The 21,699-nt window shown below is 48.9% G+C and overlaps 1 protein-coding gene across 2 annotated transcripts; it reads right to left on the bottom strand.

The window, feature by feature from the left end:
• Window positions 1-10,170: 10,170 nt before the first annotated feature.
• Window positions 10,171-21,471, bottom strand: LOC308490423 (cytoplasmic tRNA 2-thiolation protein 1-like). 2 transcript variants are annotated; one of them, XM_081032583.1, is made up of 3 exons: window positions 14,173-14,411; window positions 12,217-12,761; window positions 10,171-10,755 (listed from the first exon to the last, which is right to left on the bottom strand). In XM_081032583.1, exons 2-3 carry the CDS (start codon window positions 12,722-12,724, stop codon window positions 10,244-10,246), a joined length of 1,020 nt encoding a protein of 339 aa, XP_080888709.1. In that variant the 5' UTR covers window positions 12,725-12,761; window positions 14,173-14,411; the 3' UTR covers window positions 10,171-10,243. The 2 variants fall into 2 exon arrangements, with proteins under 2 accessions (XP_080888709.1, XP_080888710.1); XM_081032584.1 differs by having other exon boundaries at window positions 12,217-21,471.
• Window positions 21,472-21,699: the final 228 nt, after the last annotated feature.

Raw genomic sequence — 21,699 nt, 5'->3', positions numbered from 1 at the left:
TCTGATGGCTGTTGCTGAAGTGTGTTTTATAACAAGAACCTCAAGGGCTGGTTCAGCCACAACGTTGGCTCCAGTGGGGGAAATGTCGTGGACCATATAGTATGGGCCTAGGTGAGTGTCAAAGTGACACAAAACAAGCGCCCAAATCTGGATAAGTTATTTCCTAAACTTTAGAAAGTGGGCCTTAGGAAAGAAGTGGACAATTACAGTGTGGAAGTAGGAGAACACCAGTTCCCCACATCTACTACCCAAACCCCCCTTTTAGTGTGACAAGAAGTTGAGTTGTGACTCTTGTGTTGGTAATGACAGGTTAGATCATTCTGATCAAGGCTTGGGCTGACAATAACAAAATCCTTTGGGAAACAAAAATAAAGAGAAGAAATAAAATCCCTTATTTTAAAAGTATAGAATACCTGAAAAGAAAAGAAAATGGGAACACATTAGACCAGAATTTGGGGGAAATTCTGAATCCAGAGAATTAGGCAGAATAGCGAAGCCAACATACCAAAATTCCCAACGGCATTTACCCATACTGATCATGTGAGCTTTGGTTCTGTGGCTTTGTGTGCTCTGGAAATGAAAGTCAAGACCCCTGCCCCAGGTGAGAAGTTTCATAGGAGATCACCCCCATATTGAGTTTGTATCAGGGCAAGGGTGAGGCAAAGAAAACCAAAGACAAGGAGAAAATCTGAACAGCAACTGGAGAAAAAAACTGCCTTCACAAAAAAAAAGAAAAACAAAAAGAAAAAAAGAGAGCAATTTAATTGAATTATCAGTAGCAACCATGCAAAGAAGAAGAAAGCAAATCCTATCTTTAAATATCACTTTATAATCTATACTCAGTAGACATAATTCAAAAGTGAGAAAGCAATACAGTCTTTTGGAAAAAATAAATGGAGGAAATCATTGCTTGTAGAATAAACATAAAATATATTTTTAAAATTACTGACAATAATAACAGCTAAGTCCAAAGTTGGGGGGAGGGTGTATGTATTTTACATTTTCTGATATGTACATATTACCTAGGAGGAGAGAGAGGTTTTCATTTACTAAAGACTTAGGCAAGTTAATTATGCACGGAGTAATTTTTATGGTACTCACACATGAATAGAATCAGAGTGTATAACTTACGAACTAGTAGTGGTTAAAAGTATACTGTGAAAAACTTAGTAAATCAAAAGAAGACAAGAATGGAGAAACAAAGTAATGTGGAATTGGTGGCACATATGGGAAATAAAATATAACATGGGATACTCACATTGAATATAATGGATAAAAGCTTCAGTTAAAAACAGAATCAGCTTGGATTAGTATTCCAAGTACATGTGCCTTATAATATATGCATCTAAATTATAAGGATAGAGAATTTCGAAAATAAAAGGAGACAAAATTATATACTATGCCAACATTAATAATACGAAAGCTGGTGTAGTCTTATTAAGGTCATACAGAAACACATTTACTACATCGTTCCATTTAAATAGAGTTCTAAAGCAACTATCTTGGTCAAGAATAATACTCAGGGGGCGGCCGGATAGCTCAGCTGGTTAGAGCACGAACTCTCAACAAGGTTGCTGGTTGAATTCCCACATGGGATGGTGGGCTGCGCCCCCTGCAACTAAGATTGAAAACAGCCGCTGGACTTGGACCTGAGCTGGGCCCTCCACAACTAGATTGTAGGACAATGACTTGGAGCTGATGGGCCCTGGAGAAACACACTGTTCCCCAATATTCCCCAATAAAATTTATTTTAATAAAAGAATACTCAGCTGTTATGCTTCGAGGCAAAGGCAGGAAAACAATGGCCCCAAATGGCGATATGGTGGTGACTCCTGAGAGGCTGGGATCGGAAGGGAAGCAAAGAGAAGTTCTGAGGTTCCTGGGGAGCCTGCAGGTTCTGGTTCTGGACTTGAGAGATGAGCACCCAGTGTGAACAATAAATACATATGCTACATGTAATATACACTGCATGTTATGTAGTTTATAATACATTATCGTGCATTATAGTTATAACATTGATGTTATATAAATATAATGTATTGTTGGAACTATATATTAATTATATGTATAATATTTTACACATATTTATATTTATAAATATATTTAGAAGTATTTATAAATACTTATATATTATAAGTATATAAGTATGTATAAGTATATATATTTATATAGTATAACTATATTATAAGTATTTGTAAATATATTTATAGTTTACATTATGTTATATAAATTATATAATTTATATATTTTTATATATAATTATAAATTATTATATAATTTATATATAAATATATATTTATATAATTATATTATATAAATATATATTACATAAATATAATGTAAACTATAAATATATATAGTTTACACAATATAAACTACAAATATATTTTTCATACCAAATCTGTGTAAAAATATTTCAAGCTAGGAAGCGTCTTATTTTCTGATGGTCATCTTTTGAAGAAAAATGTGAAGGAATAAATTATTACACAAATGATGAGTAAAAGTTAATTGAAAAAACTCAGCTTTCCTGCCAGACATCTTGATGGATGTGACAACACCAAAATTGACAACATTGTGATAAAAGACACTTTAGACGCAGTTAATAGTGACAGGCTGGAAGGAGACATCGGCAAGGCATCACACTGAGGAGAGAGAATTGGGCGGTGGGGAAGCAGGGAAGGGCTTGCCAGTAGGAAGGACCTGTCTGAGTGAGGGCCAGGAGACCTGGCACTGCCTGCCTAGTCCTGACATTGCGAGGGGAGCTGTGGCTAGGCTTGGTAAATGCTGAAGAGAAGTTACTCCTGGCAGAAGTGGGTCCCCAAAGCCCCTCCCCTTCCTCACAACAGCCCCAAGGGCTCCTCAGGGGAATGGTGTCCTGCCCCATTATACAGATAAGAAAACTGAGGCTCCACAGAATGTCCTGGTTCACTCTGAAGTCTGTGTGAAATCTGCTTTGTCCACTTTTGAGTCACTAGCAGCTAGCACAGTGCAAATGTGTAACATTTATTTATGAATGTTTTAAGTAGCTTGGCTTCCCTCCAAATATTTATTTCATAAGGTGAACTCCTATATTGCAAGTGCCATTGAGAAAGTATGCAACATGCAAACAGCTAACACAGAATGTAGCCTGTGGGCAGTAAATACATTTGACCAGTAGTTCTTGTTGTCATTATCAGCACTTGTGCACATTCTTCCCCTTTATACCCACCTTTCTCCCCAGTCCCCTGCTGGCCTAACACTGTGCCCAAACTACCCTTTCTGTAGGTCACCCTGAGATCTTAATTCTTAGTGCTGGCCTGACTAGCTTGGTCAATCCCGTAAGACATGGAGCAATTCATAGGGGAACTTCCTCTTTTAGGGACATTTCAGTGGCAAATGCTAAGTGGAATCCACCCCTTCAGTAATAGTGAGCATGTTTCTGGCACCACAAGGTTAAAAGAACAAGGCAACTAGAGGGATGAGAGGAAAAGCACAGAGATGAGCCCAGCCACTCCCACCCCTTCTTCTGACTCCTCCTTCCCAAGAGGAACCCAGCCTTTCCAAACTCCTCCGACTTAGCTGCCTTGCTGGCCTAAGGCTCAGACCTTGTGCAGGTAAATTGGGGTGTTCGGCAGGGTTGAGCCCAGGTATTCTCCAGAACCACGGACAGCGCCAACCCTTTGGCGAAGAGCTCCCCAGGTCTGGCATGGTGGATGGAGAAGCCACTGGAGGCAGAGCTCTCACCTGTCTCACCGGAGGTAACAGCACTGGGGAATGAGTCTGGTGACATTCTGTCCTATAGGACAGAGGTGCAGCCAAACTCCTCCTCAGTCTCCCCTCGTGCTAGAGAAGAAGAGACTTAGCTTCAGACACACAGGACATTTCTCAGAGGTCACTGGGTTTCTTGCCCCCTCAGGGCTGACTCTGTCCTCATTTCCTCCAGAAAACCTTCTGTGTCAGGCTCCTGCCCTTCCTCCCCTCACTTTCCAACGGGTTGATATTTTACTTTTGCTTTTGATCTTTTCCTTCTACTGTCGCAGAGCTCTGGACAACAGAACACATGATCTGTGATCCTCTTCTGTGCCTGGTGCTATGTCAAGTCCTGAGTCAGCTCAAATGAAGGAAGGAAGTATCAGAAGTCTGTTGAGATGTTGTATTTGGAGCTGATAAGTCACAGAAATAAATCCTAAGGGTTCGTTTGTTCTACATGAAGGGTAGATACTCAGATTTGGGAAAGGATCCTGTGTCCTCAGTGGGCCACAGCATTGGGAGTTGTCATGAGGACAGAGCAGACCAGGCAAGGTCAGAGGAAAATGACGGTGGGGTGAAGAGAGGGAGATTCCATAGATGCCATAGGAAGGAGATGCCTTTGGGGGCTGGAGGAACTGCTTAGAAGTTAGAAGTCATTCTAAGGACATGAGTGCGAGGCTCGTGGGAACCCTGAGAAAGGGCTGAGAGCCACACACACGTCTGGTGGGTTTCTGAACTGAAATGGACACCAGAAACCTACAAACATCACACTCACATGTGGGGCTGGAACCACGGTCACCTTTCTCAGTTCTAGCCCTGACTATAAAGGACCTCTTGCAGATGACTATGAGTTCAGCCCTTTCTTTTTTGTTTTGTTTTAACTTTTTATTGGGGAGTATTGGGGAACAGTGTGTTTCTCCAGGGCCCATCAGCTCTAAATTGTCCTTCAATCTAGTTATGGAGGTTGCAGCTCAGCTGCAAGTCCAGTTGCCATTTTCAATCTTTAGTTGCAGGGGGCGCAGCCCACCATCCCATGCAGGAATTGAACCGGCAACCTTGTTGAGAGCTCGTGCTCTAACCAACTGAGCCTTCAGGCTGCTCCCAGCCATCCCTTCTTGAGAGTTCTTGTGTGACCAGGCCTGGGCCGAGGGCCAAAGCAGAGAGAGGATTCAGTGAACAGAGAGACAACACCATCCATTTCTGAGGGGCATGGGGGTGGACAGTTGGGACAGGTAACATGAGTGGGGTGTCAGATTGAAGAGGCCACCTCGACCGGTTATCAGAAGACCTGGGGTGAGAAGAGCTCAGCCTTCACCTCCCTGGTCATCACTGGGGAGAAGGGAGCTCCTGAGAGAGGGAGGTGGGGGCAGCCCAATCCAGAGAGTCCTAGATGTCTGTTGTTCCTGCAGCTACTCCTGATGTTCAGATAGAAGGGACTACTGTAGTAATGTCAGGGGCCCCAGACATGCCCCTTCCAAGCCCAAGCTGCTGCTGTCCCTGGTGTGTGTGTAGGGGTAAGAGGGCTTCAGGACATGGTCCTTCGTCTCCACTGGGGCAAAACTTGGAGAAGCATGCAGGGTAGAAGCTGCAGACATGCGAACTGGGGACACGATGTAGGACAAAGTGCCTATGTATCTTCATGCTCGGGCCTTCTCTCATTCTGAAATTTGTGGGTTTACTGTAGAATAGCCTACATCTTTTGCTTTAAGGGAGAGGCCAACTTATACCAGGGTCTGTTTCTGCCTGAACAGACCAAGAAAACAGCTGCAGAAGACCAAGGGTCTTTGCCCAGTTCCACCTCCTTGGGAAACTCCATCTCCAACTGCTCCCTGAGAAACACAGATGCCAGGATGGGGAGAGGTGAACATTGTTCCTTCAGAAGAAGACTTCTGGGGAGACACCATCACAAATAGAAAACACAGTCTCTGAATGTGACAGGCAGAGGAGAAGGCTCAGCTTAGGGGTTGGGCTGGCATGATGCCCCCTTCTGGTGTCACACTTTTCTGAGCTCTGAGTCTCTTCCTCTCCTCTCCATTGCTAATCCAGATATATGACATCCACATTCTGGGGACCCTGAGGTCTGGACACAAGGGGATCTTGACCTCCCATGCCAGGGTGGGGTGGGGGAATAGGACACCCAACAACTTTCACTGGCAAGGGGCCAACCTGAGTCGCCCTCCACCCAACACACATCTTATGGTTGTAATGAAGCAGAAGGGTCTGTCTGCGTCCCGGCTCCTTCTCCACCCCAAGACCCCCAGGTGAACTCAGATCTAGTTCATGGCTGCTGGTCCTGGGAAGGAGCCATCCTCGCCTGGTGCCCCAGTGACCACACGTAACAGAATCTAAAATGTGTAAGAAGAGGATCAGGGCAAATCCACCTCCTCTGAGATGCCCAGACCAGCAACGGCTCACCAAGCATGAGAGGTGTCCAGATGTGGGACACAGGGACATCCCAACTCTCTGTGAATACCACAGGTACTCGCTGGGACTGGCTCTAGAAGAGGACGTGGGGGATGGGGCGTGTGGGGACGTGGGGTGTGTAAGGCCCAGAGCAGGGAGGCATGGAGACTCCTACTCACCAGTTGGATGACTTGACCCAGAGCTGGTGCAGTCATAGAAAAACTTATCCTGTGGTGTGGCTCACGATTTGGAGGCAGGCTAGCTGGTCCTGGGGGAAACAAGGCTTCTGCGGGAGACCCGCAGTGGGTGGCATCCTACAAGCTTAAGGGAAAAGGCATTCAGAGCACGGAGGGAGGTTCAGAAAATTCTCTAGTTCAGGTGACATGATTCTGACAGTGCCTTGCCATGTTATTTCAAACATTACTCAAGGAAAAGGAAAAGGAACCAGAAAAGCTGATAAAATTTTTTAAATGTTTGGAGTCAATGGAGAGAAAATTTGCACAGTGAACATGGAAGGAGGAAGTCAAAAGAGATGAGCCAAGTATTTGAAGCCATTTTTTTCCTCAAATAGATTGCTGATTCTGAGAAGACGCTGAGAAGCTAGGCAGAACATTCACCAGTCTCATGGGGCCAGACGGTGAAAGAGTTGAGGGCTTGCCAAGCAATAGGGGCCCTGGTAAACTCGGCAGTGTTGTTGCTGTGAGCCTAAGGAACGAGGGGAGATTGGAAATAGATGAGATCCTAGAAGGCTTGAAGCCAGGTTTCAAATTCCCTCAATCCTTGGTCAGATTGAAGTGATCCATCTGCTAGAGACAACAGTAAATACGTCTGGAGGAAGGATATACTACCCAGAGTCTGAAATTGTCTCTGTAATTTGTCATAGCTGTATGAGAGGCTGTGGTCATGGAAACAGCCACCGAGGGAACTATGAGAAGGGGGTAGAAAACCTACACTGTACACAGTGTCAGAGGAGCCAGGAAGAGAAGTTCTGGAAGGGGCGGGAGGGTAATAGCATCAGGAAGCAGCTCACCTGAAGCACATGTGTGGGTGGACATGGCACAGCTGGCAGAGAACATAAACAGCCAAGATATACAGCTGCCCACATGGGAGCCCAAAGGGGAAGCTCACAGAAAGTTCCAGGGGAAGCTGTTGCCTGTGTGTAGCCACTGCCTCCGTGGGCACAAGGCCCGAGGGTTGGTGGTGAACATGAGGTTGGTGGTGGTCATCAGGGTTGGCAGTTGGGAGGGCGAGCTGCATGTGGAGCGACACAGAGCACAGTGTGTCACGTCATGTCGGGTGTGATTTATAGCACTTGTTTACAGCACGAGGGTAAGTCTCGTCCTAGTCATTCCACCCTGCTTGGTTCTTTGTTACGTATTTCAGTTCAACAGTGAAATTCTCCATTTTAGCATCTATCTTCTTAAACCTGTCGGTGATAGTTAAAATCTATGCCTGAAACTCCTACATGTGGATCACCAGTGACCACGTCTGCTGTTTTCCACTTGGTGTTCAGTCATTTTGTCCTATCGCCTGGCATGCTTGTAAAAAATTTATTGAATATCAGGTATTTTTTATGAAAAACTGTAGAGATGTCTCACGTTCCAGTTGAAAAATTTTCCCTCTGGATTCTAGAACAGTCTAGAACTACACTGAACAATGGAATTTTCTGTGATGATGGAAATATTCTCTATCTGTGCTGTTCAATATGGTAGCCACTAGCCAAGTGTGGGTAACAAACATTTGAAGTGTGTTTAGTGTGACTGAAGAACTGGGTTTTAAATGTAACCAATTTAAATGTAAATAGGCTGGTGTGGCTAGGGCTACCCTACTTTTGCTTTCCGGCAAGCAGACAGAGTAGGGATCTTCTTAATTCAGTGTGGGATTGACTGGGTTTGAAGCTGGGTTCCGGTCTTCTTGTGGGTGGGTCTACTTGCAGGTGACTTACTTCTAATTTGTAATCTTGCTTGGGTCCTAAAGTGTTTCCGGGGCCTCTCCTGAACATCAAACACCAGGGGAAAATATGAGCACAGTATTGGGCTCACCCTAAAGCTCATTCCTTCTTTCCAGTATTTTGGCTTGTCAAGTCCTGCCTGCCTCAGTGGCCCCCAACTCCACTCCCGCCTCCAGCCCCATGACACTGCTGAACACTCAGCTCAGGTTCCCAGCCTCTTAGCCTATGCTTTCTGGTTGCTTCCTTAGTCTTCTGGCCCCTCCAGCAGAATGAGCTTCTCTTTCCTCTGGACCTTTGGGTGCCTTGGTAGCTCTTTGATGTCTTCAAATAGATTCTATTATTTTTAATTACAATTTATTCGGGTGACAATAGTTAGTAAAATTATATAGGTTTGAATTGTACAATTCTGTAATACAGTATCTGTATATCACATTGTGTGCTCACCACCCAGTCAGTTCTCCTTCCATCACCATATATTTGACCCCCTTTACACTCTTCTACAATCCCCCTCCCCCTTTCCCTTTGGTAACCACTAAACTATTGTCTGTGTCTATGAGTTTTTGTTCCTTTGTTTTATATCCCACATATCAGTGAAGTCATATGGTTCTCGACCTTTTCTGTCTGAATTATTTCGCTTAGCATAGGAATAGATTCTATTTTATATCTGTATGTGTGTTGTATTTTTTTTTTCCATTTGGTCTCAGTGGACGTGTTGTTCTGACATGATATTCCATCATGGCTAGTCACCTCCCTTGCTTTTGGTCTTTGCCCAAAACACCTTGTCAAAGAAGCCCTCATCTCCCAAACTAAAATAGCAACCCTCACCGCCTTCCCCTCATGTTGCTTTATTTTCTATTCATAGCACTCATCATCAGACCACTTAGTACATATTTCTTTCTTTGTTGTCCCTCTCCCACAAGACTGTAAGCTCCATGAGTGAAAGGTTTTGTCTTTTCTCCCCACCAATGTCTTGAAACGCCCCTGCATACATTAGGGGCTCAATAAATGTTAGATGAAGAATGATGCTGTATTATCTGGTGGGGATTACCTGGTCTCTGCCCTCAAAGCTCAGTCCAATTAGGTAAAACAAAACCCAAGGAGTGTGGATGGCCACACATGAGGGCAGGACCCAGGGGCTGGGAGAGTCCTATGTCCTAGGCTGGGTGGGTTGGGAGTTGAGAATCAGGGAGGCTTCTAGGAGGACCCTGGAGGGCAGGAACATGGGAAAGGGAGGGCATTGCTGACAAGGGACCAGCCCAGCAAAGCGTGGAGGTGGGACTGAAAACACCATGTCACCCCAGGAGTCACGCAGGAAGCTTCTGGGCCTCACACCTGCCTGGGTGGGCAGGGCAGTGCCCCTGACATCCCGAGGCCCCGGGAGCCAAAGCTTAATATGAACAACCAGGTCAGCACCATTTACTGAGCACTCGATCAAATCCTCACACTAGTGTCTTGGGGGGGGGGGGGCTTTGAGTCCATTTTCAGAGGAGGAAACTGAAGGCCAGAGGGGTTAAGTCACCGACCCAGGCTCAGCCAGCTGTGCCTCCACAGTCGGAGGTCTGGGAGCCCACCCAGCAGCTCTCACCCATCACACAGAGTCACCAAGGGGAGAGTCAGTTGTGTGTGTGGGGGGGCAGCAAATTCACTGTGTTTACGAGCCCCGGGCAGACCTGGTGTGAAGGCGTACTCCGTCCCTCTCCAGCCAGGGCTCCGGCCATCACCTGGGCCTCGGGCTGCGGTCCGCGAGGTCCCGGTGCGGATGAACCGAGCTGCTGCGGCGCCCGCAGCACGCGCAGTGCTCAGGGAGCACCGCGAGTACCGTGAGTGACGGGCGCCCATCGAGCCGTGGTTTTGCTTAGCCCACTGCAGGCACCCAGGGCACCCAGACCATGCGGTAGTAGGTGCTCAGGAAGGGTCAGGGCTGAGCACGCCCAGAACGTGGCAGAGGTCCGGGAAAGCAGCCCCTAATGGCCACTGGCTCAGGAGGGGAAAGCTGAGGTCCCTCCCCTGAGACCAGAGCCCAGGCCGCAGCCTCCGCAGGGTCACAGGTAACCGGTTCCGTCCCCCTCCCAACCTCACAGGGCAGCAAAGGTAACTCAGGTTTATTCAGTCATTACAGGGGCCCCCTGCTCCCGGGGGGATCCCTAGAGCAGTGGGGGCCTAGAAAGTGGGGACCCGCGCCGGCTCCCGCGGCGTCCCCACCCCGTCCCGCCCCCTGCGTCCTTTGCCGATGGCCAGGCGGGGCCGGCCGCGGTCCAGGCCGTCCAGGAGGGCGCAGGCCTGGCAGAGCGCGCGGCTGGCCAGCGCCCCGCAGCGGGAGCAGGCGCCGGGGGGCGGGGGCCGCGCGGCCGGGGCCAGCGCCAGGCGCTCGGCCGAATGCACGAGGTCCAGCACCGCCGCCGGCCGCGCCGCCTCCAGCCGCTTGAGCAGGTCGCGCGCGTGGCCGCGGAAGGCCTCGGGCGCGTAGACGCACTCCTCCGAGAAGTAGTCGAGGCGGCGGAAGTGCGCGTACAGCACCACCTCCTTCTGCGAGGCCAGCTGCAGCGGGCGGCAGCGCGGCAGGGCGCCCCCCTCGCCCGGGGAGCCCAGGCCCCCGCCCCGGGCCAGCCGGCCCGCGTCGCCCCGCAGGAAGTTCATGAGCACGGTCTCCGCCATGTCGTCGGCGTTGTGGCCTGGGGCAGAGATGGGGGCAGTCAGGAGGGGGCACCGTGGGGCAGCCTGGACCCAGGGAGACGGAGCAGGTGGCGGCAAGAGGTGCGGGCCAGGGCGACCCGCAGGGAGCGCGGGGCAGCCAAGTGGGGGTGCGAGGTGGACACAACGAGAAATGGGGGGGGGGACACAGGCTCCAGTGGAGCAACTCGGGGTGCCCTCATTTGCCACCGGCTTCCTGCAAAACAGGCCGTGCTAGATGCCCTTTCTCGGAGGGAGTGACCGTCCTGTGCTCCAATACCACTTCAGCCTCGGTCAAAGGGGACTGACCGCCCAGAAGCCAAATGCATTTCCCGCAGATCCTCGGGAGAGCTGTGGGCACAAGTGCCTCTGGAAATGCACATCATGGAAAGACCAGGCAGAAGGCGACTATTTACACGACAGTCACTGTCACATTTAAGCGAGATCTTACCCTGCGTTTTATCACCTTCCATCTGAGTCTATACAGTAAAACACTGGTCTGTTTGGGGCTTCTCAAATTGGCCCCCCCTGCTCTCCTCAGGCCTCGCACACGCTGTGGCCTCTGCTCAGAACAGCTCGCCCCACCCCCAGCGGTCCTCACCTGGTCACCAGCGGCCTTCAGGGCGGGCTCACCCAGGAAACTTCCTAATCCCCACCTGTCCCCGACCACCAGGTCCTCCAGTTGCAAACGCGCAGAGTCTGTGTACTTTTCCTGAGTGCTATTACTTGTCAGGTGATAGGACGTGTGTGAGAATCCGGCAGGCGCTCGCTGTCGTGTGTGTCACAGCAGCAGGTGTTTACATAACGCTCCCTGCTTTGCAGTCTCCAGTCTAAGTGCTTCACACACAGCTCATCCAATGCTGGACAAGCGAGGACCCAGATACTGTGGATATCCCTCCCCATTTTACAGAAGAGGAAACCGCCCTTAGGAGATTTGTTGTAGGTTGCGGAGCTCTATCTGGTACATAGTAAATGGTCAATAATTATGTACTGAAGTAATGACTGGGAGACAATAAGCAAGTTATCAGAGAAGCCAACAGAGAAAAGGAATTAAAGGCAGTCGCGTTTCAGACTGCAGATGGCTTCCGACGGGACATAGTCCTGCCATCCTGTCCTTTTGTGAAAGGAGATACAAAGAATGTCTTTTTTTGTTAATGCGGAGAACCACAGGCCTAGCCCCTAGAGAACCCGCCACCTCTATTTTCCAACGTGTGTGTATCTAGATGACGGCAGTGGCTGGAAGGCCCGCCGCCCATCCCAGGGACGGCACACACCATGCCGTGCACCTTCAGTGGGCATGCGGGTCCCTTTGTCCTCATTGAGGTCCTCCACCAGGTCACACCCACGGCCTCCTTTTCACTTTTTGGGCAGGCACCTCATTCCCCTTTCAATGCGCGCCCTCAGCCGTGTATGAGCCCGGTCCTCTCTCCCACAGCGCCCCAGGGTGCTGCGCCTGTGCTCACCGGTCACGACGTGCGTGGCTCCCACGAGGCGCGCCCCTTCCTCCAGCGCCCGACGCCGCAGCACCCCGCAGAACGTGCAGCAGGAGCGGCTCCGGCCGGAGCCCGCCGTGCTGCGGGCCACGGCGTCCATGGTCCAGCCCCCGAAGAGGTCCTCGTAGGCCACGACGGTGAGCGGCAGCTCCCAGCGGGCCGCCTGGCGCCGCACGGCAGCCAGCGCCGCATCCCGGTACCCGCTGATGCCCTCGTCCACGGCCACCAGCTGCAGCGAGATGCCCAGGCGCGGTGCCAGCTCGCGCAGCACGTGCGCCAGGACTGTCGAGTCCTTGCCTCCCGAGGCTCCCACGGCCACCACGGCGCCGGGGGGCAGCAGGCGGCCGGCGACCACCGTGTGCAGCACCTCGGCCTCAAAGGCAGCGCAGAAGCAGGTGCCGCACAGCGCTTGGCCGGAGCGGGGCCGGCGGAGGGCGGCGCGCGCCTCGTGGCAGGAGGCGCACTGCGGCGCGGGCATCGCGGGGTCCAGGAGGGGTGGGCAGGGTCAGCTTCTCCTAGACGGGTCGGCAGGAAAGGCGGGTTACGGTGGATTCCGACTGTCGGGTCGTGGCCTCCGGGGAGGCTGCCTGCATAGCGCCCAGAGTAAACCCATTGCCCGGGACACTCTTTCCGCAGCACTGTGCAGGCCTGGCACCTTCAAGTCTCAAGTTAAGCTTCATTCATTCACTCATTCATTCATTCACTTAACAAATACCAACCCAGGGGGTCCTAGGCACTGGGGACACAGCAGTGAACAAAACAGAAAAGGCTGCAGGCACTAAGTCCTAGTGGAGGAACCAACCCGTGGGAAAGTAAGAAGTAACCAAGATACTTTACAAACATGAGGAGCAATATGAGGGAATCATCCTCTGAGAGGAGGCCAGCAGTGGAAGGAGTGAAGCAGTAGCTCAGGGTAGGAAGAATGTTCCAGATAGAGTTAACAGCAAAAGCCAAGGACCTGACGGGCGGGGCCTGTCTGTGTTCAGTTGATTGGAATGTGCGTTTTGGCTGAGGATGGGAGAGGGTTGGGATTTGCAGGTTGGCAGGGTGAGGAGCCTGGACTTTATTCTGGATGAGATAGGAACCACTGGATGAGTTCAAGCTGTGGAGTGATAGGATCCAATTTATATCTTAACGGGATCCCTCAGGCCGCCGCGTGTGCGTGGAGGATGGAAAGTGGCGAGGGCAGACCTGTGAGGCGGCTCCTGCAATGCTCCAGGCAAGCAATACCGGGGGCTCCGAGCAGAGGGGAGGCCGTGTAAGTGGAGAGAAGTGGTCGGATTCTGGATCTCTTCTGGAAACAGAGCCGAAGGGACTCCCCACACAAGCCTTAGCTGGGGGAGGGCAGTGCATGAGAGGAACAGGGGACATGGGACAACTCCAAGATTTGGGCTTGAACCGTTGGAAGAACGTGGAACCATTTAGTGGGGAGGACGTGGGGATGGGGAAGAACGGGGAAATACTGCGAGAGGGGCAGGTTTATAAAGGGCAGAGAATCTGGGATTTCATTTGGGCATGGTAGAGCTGAGGTCCTTTGTTCTGGAAATGTTCCCTGGGTCCTGCGCCCGCGCCGCGTCTGAGCGCCCGAGGCCGCCTTCCGTACCCCCCCCCAGGCCAGCCCTGACCGCTCCGGCTTGTAACTGGGACAGAGGAGGCTGCGCTCGCCCTGCACCCAGCTCTGCGCGTGAGAACGAGGAGTCAGACCGCAGAGGCCAAAGCCGCTCAGCAGGGACCCTGGCTGCTTAGGGCAGGCCTGGCTGGCGCGCGCCGCCGGGAGGCACGCGTGGTGGGATCACGGAGAGGAGTGCCATCGCTCCTGGGATGCCTACTGGGATGCGTGGGAGAAAAATATGGACGCCATCAAGTACTCGACGGCACCGCGACAAAGGCCGCGGACGCCAGCCCGCGGGGGGAGAAGGCACTCACCAAAGCAGAGCCCGCGCTGCAAGCTCCAAGCGGCGAGGAACGCGGAAGCGGGTGAAAAGACTACGACTCCCAGAAGTCTATTCGCCGCCGATTCGCAGGTGTAGCGGTTCCCCCGAAGGGCTTACTGCTTTCGGACAAGATAGGCCTCCAACTCCCTGCGATCCTCGTGGAGGCGTCACGCGCTCCGCCCACAGCTCCCAGAATGCTCCAGGCCAGTCCGCCCTGTTTCCCGTCTGCGCCTGCGCCGTGACCAGCGCGGGCCCTGATTTCTGTGTGCTGCTTCGCTGTGCGTTGCATTGTGTTCCAAAGATGGACTGGATGTTTTCCAGATTTTGTGGTGCTATTAGACAGTTTTGGGGGTGGGGAGAAAGGAGTGGGGGACAGATTCCGAAGGAGACAGCGTGGGCCTTTGCGCGCGCCCCCGCAGGCGTGGGGACGGGTGCGCGCTCAGGCCCAAGGCGGTGGCGGTGTTGGCTGGGGGCGTTGTGCGTGCGCGGAGCGGATAGTGGCGGTTTGCGGATCTCTACGCGTCCTGTGGGCTCCGGGCGTGGATTCGGTGAGCAGTTATGCTCAGGCGTGGGTCGGTGACAAATACCCACGCTTCCTGCCTGGTGGAATTGAAGGCAGAGCTTGGGATGGACGGGAGGTGAGACCCGTGAGGCGGAGGGTTCCCCCGGGCACGAGCCCCCAAAACCGAAAAACAGCACCTCTCCAAGTCCAAGCCCTCGGCCTCCTTCCTATGTTCTGAGTTCCTCTTGTCTGTACCCCTGTGAGGTCCTCGATAGGATTCGGAGTGAAGGTAACGGGCGGCGGGCGGCATTGCAGTGCCTGAATCTGGCAAGGGTTGAACCACGCTCATCAGGTTCATTCGTTAATCATTTACTGAGACTTCCTTTTCTGCCGGGCACGTTCCGTGAGACAGGTGTATCAGGCCTGGTCAGGGAGATAGGGTGATAAAGCGTGATGTAGAGGTACCTCATGTCAGGGGTGCAGGAGCCCAGGGGTCACAAGTGCTGCTAATCAGCTCATTGGAGGGGAGGTGCAACAGCACTTAATGAGCCGGCAGCGTGTGCCAGACACTGCGCAGCACTTCCCAAGAAGCATCTCAAGTTCCTTTCGTGTAAAGTGGAGAATGATAATAGTACTTGCCTGGCAGAGTGTTTGTGAACATAAATGAGTTAACGTGGAAAGTGTTTATTGACCAAACAATGAATTTTCATCCCATTTAATTCTCATAATCTGTGATGGCTTCCTCTTCTGAGCCAGGCCCAAATTTTCTTTTAAAGCAGGTAGTGATGTCAGGATTTCAAAACCTCAGGCAGTCTAAACGTAGTCTAGGTCAGTTCTCAGTTGGTGATTTTGTCCCTCCAGAGGACATTTGGCAGTGGAAAGGGATATTTTTGGTTGCAACAATTTAGAGGGCAAGTGGAAGGGTGTGACTGGTATGTGATAGGCAGAGGCCAGAGATGCCCCGACACTGCACAGGGTGACCTCCCATAACAAAGAGTTACCCAACCCCAAATAGTAGTGCCATGGCTGGGGTCCCGGCCTCGGTGGTATTGTGCTGTACCTTGGTTTTCGCCCCCAAAACTAGTATACAAATTCAGGTGTTCCTCTTGGTTTTAGTCTCCTGCTTTGAAAGTGTCTTTAGAGGTTTAAGCACGTCTCAACACCACTCATACTTTTGCATGAGAGGTTGGTAAAAAGAAAGTTAACCTGAAACTGGGTCTCAGTGAAAAAGAGACGATATGAGAGCTGGCCTGCCCACGTGACTAAGTGCCACTAGGGTAGTTGTGTGACCTTGAATAAGTGGCTTAACCTTTCTGTGCTTCCGTGTCATCTGTTCAGTGGTAATAGCAACTATTGGGAGAACTAAATGAGTTAATGTATGTAAAGTACTTGGCACTTCGTAAGTGCTCTGTCAGAAGTGTGTGTATGCAAGGGGCAATGTTCTGGTTCCTTACATCAGTTATTTGGGTTAGAATCATTGGAAGTACTGAGAACTAGACCACTTCCTCTTGTCATAAGTAACCGGGCAGAGGTTTCTGATGGATGCTTTGCAAACATTTTATGTTACATTTGTTGCAACACATTAACTTAATATTGTAGGGGGAAATACTGAGTTGGCATCTGACTTCTGGTGAGGGCGGTTGACTGACTGTACATTCTCATCAATTACAGAGTAATGGTGGAATCCCTCAGTCTGGTGTTTGGGACCTGGCCCCTGACAAGCCTCATCTCTCACCACTGAATCTAAAATCCCAAGTTTGCCACTGAAATAACTTTTTCTGCCAGGTGTTTGCACATGTTGTCTCCTCTTCCTGAATCTCTCTCTCCTTCACCCTTCCTCCATTACTACACTCATTTCTATTTCTCACCCAGGTAGCCACTTGCGTGTACTTCAGGAAGCCTACAGGGCCCCTTCTCCCCTGCACTGGATTAACAAGCCACTTGAAGGCTCCCATACCCCTGGTCCCTTATTTTGTCAGAGGCGCTGTCACCTTGGGCTTTGGCTGGCTGTGTCTGTCCCACTGTCTCTTTGGGTTGGGAGCATCCTGAGTGAGGGGCTTGGTCAGATTCGAATCTGGGTCCCTAGCGCCGCTGGGCGTAAGGTATAGAGCAGGCAAGGTATTCAAGGCCCATTCTGAGCTGCTCCTAGCTTAACCTCTCCTTGTCGCCCACTGTCATCTGCACCCCAGTGAGCACAAAGCTCAGGCGGAAAGCTTGCTGTGGGATGTGGTGAACCAGGCGGCCTGCTTCAGATCCTGGGACCACCTTTCTAGTGGTATAACTGTGGACATGTTACATTTCCTCGCCTGTAAGATGGAGGTGATAATAGTATAACCATTGTAGGGTTAGAGCAGTGGTTCTCAACATGGGATGATTTTGATTCCCAGGGGACTTTTGAAAGAGACATTTTTGGTTGTCACAACTGGGTTGGAGGGTCTGGCATCCAGTAGGTAAAGGCCAGGAATGTTACTAATCTCTAACACATAGGACAGCCCCCCACAGCTAAGAACTAACCTGCTCAAAATGTTAGTAGTGCTGAGGTTGAGAATAGGTGATACTCGTTGAGTGCTTAGAACCGCTCTTGGGTCGTAGTGAGTGCTCTGTAGATATTAGTTACCATTATCTTCGTTACTTGAGCTCACCAAGCTTTCTGGTGTCTCCATCTCTCTGCCCAGAATACCCTTCCCCCACTTGGCATGGGGATTGAATGCCTTCTTTAGGACCTACCCAGAAACGCACCTCTTTGGGGAAGCCTTGTCTGACCTCTACCACCCTGTCCCCCAAGACACTCTCCACCTGGTAGTGGAAAGAAGTCACATGCAAATTCAGGCTCTTACACCGGAGTGACTTTGGACAAATGATTTCTCTCTGCCTCAGTGTCCTTATTAAAGGGTAGCTTTGAAGACGAAATGGGCCAGCACCAGGTAAGTGTTTAGTTTCAGGACTCCCTTTTGGAGTCCTTAAAAGCTTATTGGTTATGATTGGGGAAGTTGTTAAGAAGAAATTTTTAATAAGATTTGCTGTGGAAAGAATAGGAACTAACAAAATTTATCACCAGGAGAGTTAAGAAGAAAAAGTCTGTTATGTGTTATTTACATGAGACCCACATGTACTAACTGAAGACTCAGAAAGTGGGAAAGTAAAAGGGTGGGAAAAAGTATACCAGGAAAATAACCCAGAGAAACCTAAGTTTAGCTACATTAGCCACCAAAGTAGATTTTGAGTCAAAAAGCACTATCTAATAAAGAGTGTCATCACAAATGAGAAAGGAAGCTTAGCACAGTGGCAGTATGGTAGCCAATGAGGTTTATTCGAGGCACGATTATTGCTAATTGAAACAAATGAGAAAGGAATAACCAGGATGACAAAACAATTCCAAACCTGGTTGCACCTGACAGCATAGTCTCAAAAGAAATAAAACGGAAGTGAACAGGATGACAAGAAATTGACACGTTCCAGAAGCACTGTGGCATTTTAATGTACCTCTCAGTAATTAACCAAGTAGACAAAAAACTATAAAGCTCTGGGAAATTTGAACAAGACCACCAACAAGCTTGAATTAATGGACAGGAATGGAACCCTGTACCCAGTGGTGTGAGAATACAGGTTTTTGCCAGACACACATGAAATCTGCACAGAGGTCCTAGGCGTAGCTGTTCAATGTGGTTCCCCCTGGTCACACGTGGGCGGTGAACATTTGAACTGGCTAGTCTGAACTGAGCTGTGAATGCAAAATCATACCAGGTTAGAAGACTTTATGTGAATAAAATGTAAACTATCTCACTGATAAATTTTATCTTGATTATTTGTCAAAATGGTAATATTTTTGATATATTGGCTTAAGTGCAACATTAAAATTAATTGTACCTTTTTTTACTTTATAAATGTGGCTAAAAGAAAATTAAAATTACATCTATAACTTGCATTATATTGGACAACCCTGCTCTAGAATACAAGTCTCAGCAAATAGCCAAGTCACCCTGCCCCACTCCCTGGGCAGGACAAGGGACCTTAACTGAGAGTCTTAATGAGAAGTACTTAAAAGTACTTCTGATCCAATAAATGAATGTTCCATTAGTCTCTGTTTATGATTTAGAAAATTCTTGAAAGAATTTTTCATAAATCTTGAAGCTAGCTAAGACATAAGGTGTGTGTGTATGTGTGTGTTTACATATAGACTATAGTCATCTTAAAACACTTTTGCTTCGGACACCCCAAAACCATTTTGAAAAATTTTGTATCACCACCTCATTGAAATTTTTCGTTAGGTTTTTGTTGTTACTCAGAGGTAGAAAACATACATCTTATAAGGTGACATGAGGATTGACTGTTAGTGGAATAAATATTTCATGACATGACTCAAATAGGTTTTAGTTATCTTAGAGAGTAATACACACCAATTCTAATAGAGATCATTAATTTTTACCTGGATATTTTGTTCAGTGTAACTCAAACAATTTGTCCCTGAAAACATTCCAGTTAATTAAAAAAAAAAAATCTTCAAAAAAATAAAAATAAAAAATCTTCGCTAACCTGTAATGCTTTGGTTGTTCTGAACACAGAACGTCCCAACATCAGGCAAGCTGCATCTTAGATGAGTGGAAGAGAAATAAATACACACTTGCTTTGTTAGGTAAAACAGGCTCTGTATCTCAAGATATTTATGACCTTCTGGAGGTCAGGAAATTTAGGGATTGCCTTAGAGCAAAAGTACAATCTGATCTGGGGCATATATTTCTAAGCCTAACAGATCCAGACAGAAAGATAGTTTCCTGATGGAAAAAAATGGGTTTCATTCTTAAAGAAGAACTTAGTTTTCTAACGTGAGATTTTATTGGGAAAGAGGGGCTTCTGGATGGTTTGATTTTCACACTTTTCCTCTTGTCTGTGAAGTGTTTTCAGGATAGTGTGTGCCTTGGAGAGTCTACAGTGTGTGACTTAGGTCAGTCAAAGGCTACCTCTGCCTTGAACTCTCCCTTTTCATTGAAAAAAGAGGCCTGATAAGCCTGGGTTGGGACCAGGAGTGCTAGGCAGTGTCACCCACTAACTACTGACTCCTTTAGTCTGGCTCAGAAAACAGCTGGGATGGGAGTATGGTTAGGAACCTGCCGAGGAGGAAGGGAAACCAGGGAGTCCAGATTCCTTGGGGGAGACCCTCCTGGGTCTCCCAGACCGTGGTTGTCTCCTAAGGGATATAGAAGCACGCTCATGGCAGCCAGACAGCTTTCTTGTACAAATGAAGGTACGACTTACTAAACAAAACGGAACCATATCACTTGCAAAATGTGGGCATATGCTCTACTAATTTGAATCCTGTAACATGCATGAAAGTTGCTGCTAGTTTAAGATATCAGAAATTTTTTCTTGAAATCTTATGTAACTTTGAAAACAAAAAATGTACATATATAATTGATTTTATTATACTTGGTTCACTTTTCTACAGTAGTGACATGGAGTCTTTGTTATTTTTTTTGAGGAGGTAATAAGAATATATCTTTATGCTTCCACACCTACTCACAATTACGCTACCAAATTCTTTTTTCAAGATCATTGTTTGTAACTAAATTTTCACTGTTAAGAGCCCAAAATGCAGTAGCACTGTGTCTTAAATCATAATCCTTATCATTGTGATAGGAATTACAAAACGAATAAGAAAACAATCATTGGTTAAAATCTACAACCTGCTCAGGCTCTCAAGTGCCTGTCATGTTTCCGGTGGAGTTGGAGGGGTCATTTTTATCCGGGCTCTCCAGGAGACAAACCACGCTTTCTATAGCAGTAGACTTTCCGGTCCCAGTGCGAAGAGAATTGGGAAAATGTGAGCCTGGGCATTCTCACGCTGGATGGTGTGTGACCAGCACACTGTGAGTGGCTCCATGGAAATGACCAGAGGCATCCAACTCCTGTGACTGGCCAGTGTGCTGTGACGCAGGCACGGTCCACACCCGTAGCATTCACAGCTGGGAAACGAATTATTATGAGCCGTGCTATTTTCAGCCCAGCAAACACATCCATAAATTGCTGCTGGGTCAACTCTACCAGGGTATTTCAAAGGCTGGTGCACCAAATCCAGCTAAAGTTCCTGAGATGTTCTTGCCACTTGTCTTCTGGGTGTGAATGGTGTTCATCTCCACCCTATCTGTAGGGTCTAGTTCCTTCTCATTTTGCTTGAAGGACGGTTATCTGAATCTAGGAGTGCCACTCAAATGCCTGGATGATGTTTTCTGAAACAGGTCTCCTACCATGTTTCCCCGAAAATAAGGCCTAGCCGGACCACCAGCTCTAATGTGTCTGTTGTAGCAAAATCAAGATAAGACCCTGTCTTATATAAGACCTGGTTTTATATTATATTAAAATAAGACTGGGGCTGGCCCGGTGGCTCAGGCGGTTAGAGTTCTATGTTCCTAACTCCAAAGGCTGCCTGTTCGATTCCCACATGGGCCAGTGGGCTCTCAACCACAAGGCTGCCAGTTCAACTCCTCGAGTCCCGCAAGGGATGGTGGGCTCTTCCCCCTGCGACTAAGATTGAACATGGCACCTTGAGCTGAGCTGCCGCTGAGCTCCCGGATGGCTCAGTTGGTTGGAGCGTGTCCTCTCAACCACAAGGTTGCCGATTCGATCCCGCAAGGGATGGTGAACTGCGCCCCCTGCAACTAGCAGTGGCAATTGGACCTAGAGCTGAGCTGCGCCCTCCACAACTAAGACTGAAAGGACAACAACTTGACTTGGAAAAAAGTCCTGGAAATACATACTGTTCCCCAGTAGAGTCCTCTTCCCCTTCCCCAATGAAATCTTAAAAAAAAAAAAAAAAAAGATTATAAAAATAAGACCGGGTCTTATATTAATATTTGCTCTAAAAGATGCTTTAAAGCTGATGGTCTGGCTAGGTCTTATTTGGGGGGAAACACGGTATGTGAGCTGCCTTTCTAGCTGAAAAGCTGGGAGAGATTCTACCAGCAGATAGTTCTTCTTTACGCCTGTCCCACAACAGAGAATCTGCTACTGAAATTGGATTCT

This window comes from Rhinolophus hipposideros, assembly GCF_964194185.1.
Source record: "Rhinolophus hipposideros genome assembly, chromosome: 21".
NCBI classification, from domain to species: Eukaryota; Metazoa; Chordata; class Mammalia; order Chiroptera; family Rhinolophidae; genus Rhinolophus; species Rhinolophus hipposideros.
The sequence above is the reverse complement of the archived record's forward strand: the minus strand, read 5'-3'. Positions and strand labels throughout refer to the sequence as shown.

What these genes read in the sequence shown, in the direction of transcription:
- LOC308490423 (XM_081032584.1), bottom strand. Translation starts at nt 12,724, where the DNA reads ATGCCCGCGCCGCAGTGCGCCTCCTGCCACGAGGCGCGCGCCGCCCTC. An exon ending in AGCCACGCACGTCGTGACCG is followed by an intron (nt 10,756 to 12,216) that starts GTGAGCACAGGC and finishes TCTCTGCCCCAG; the next exon opens with GCCACAACGCCGACGACATG.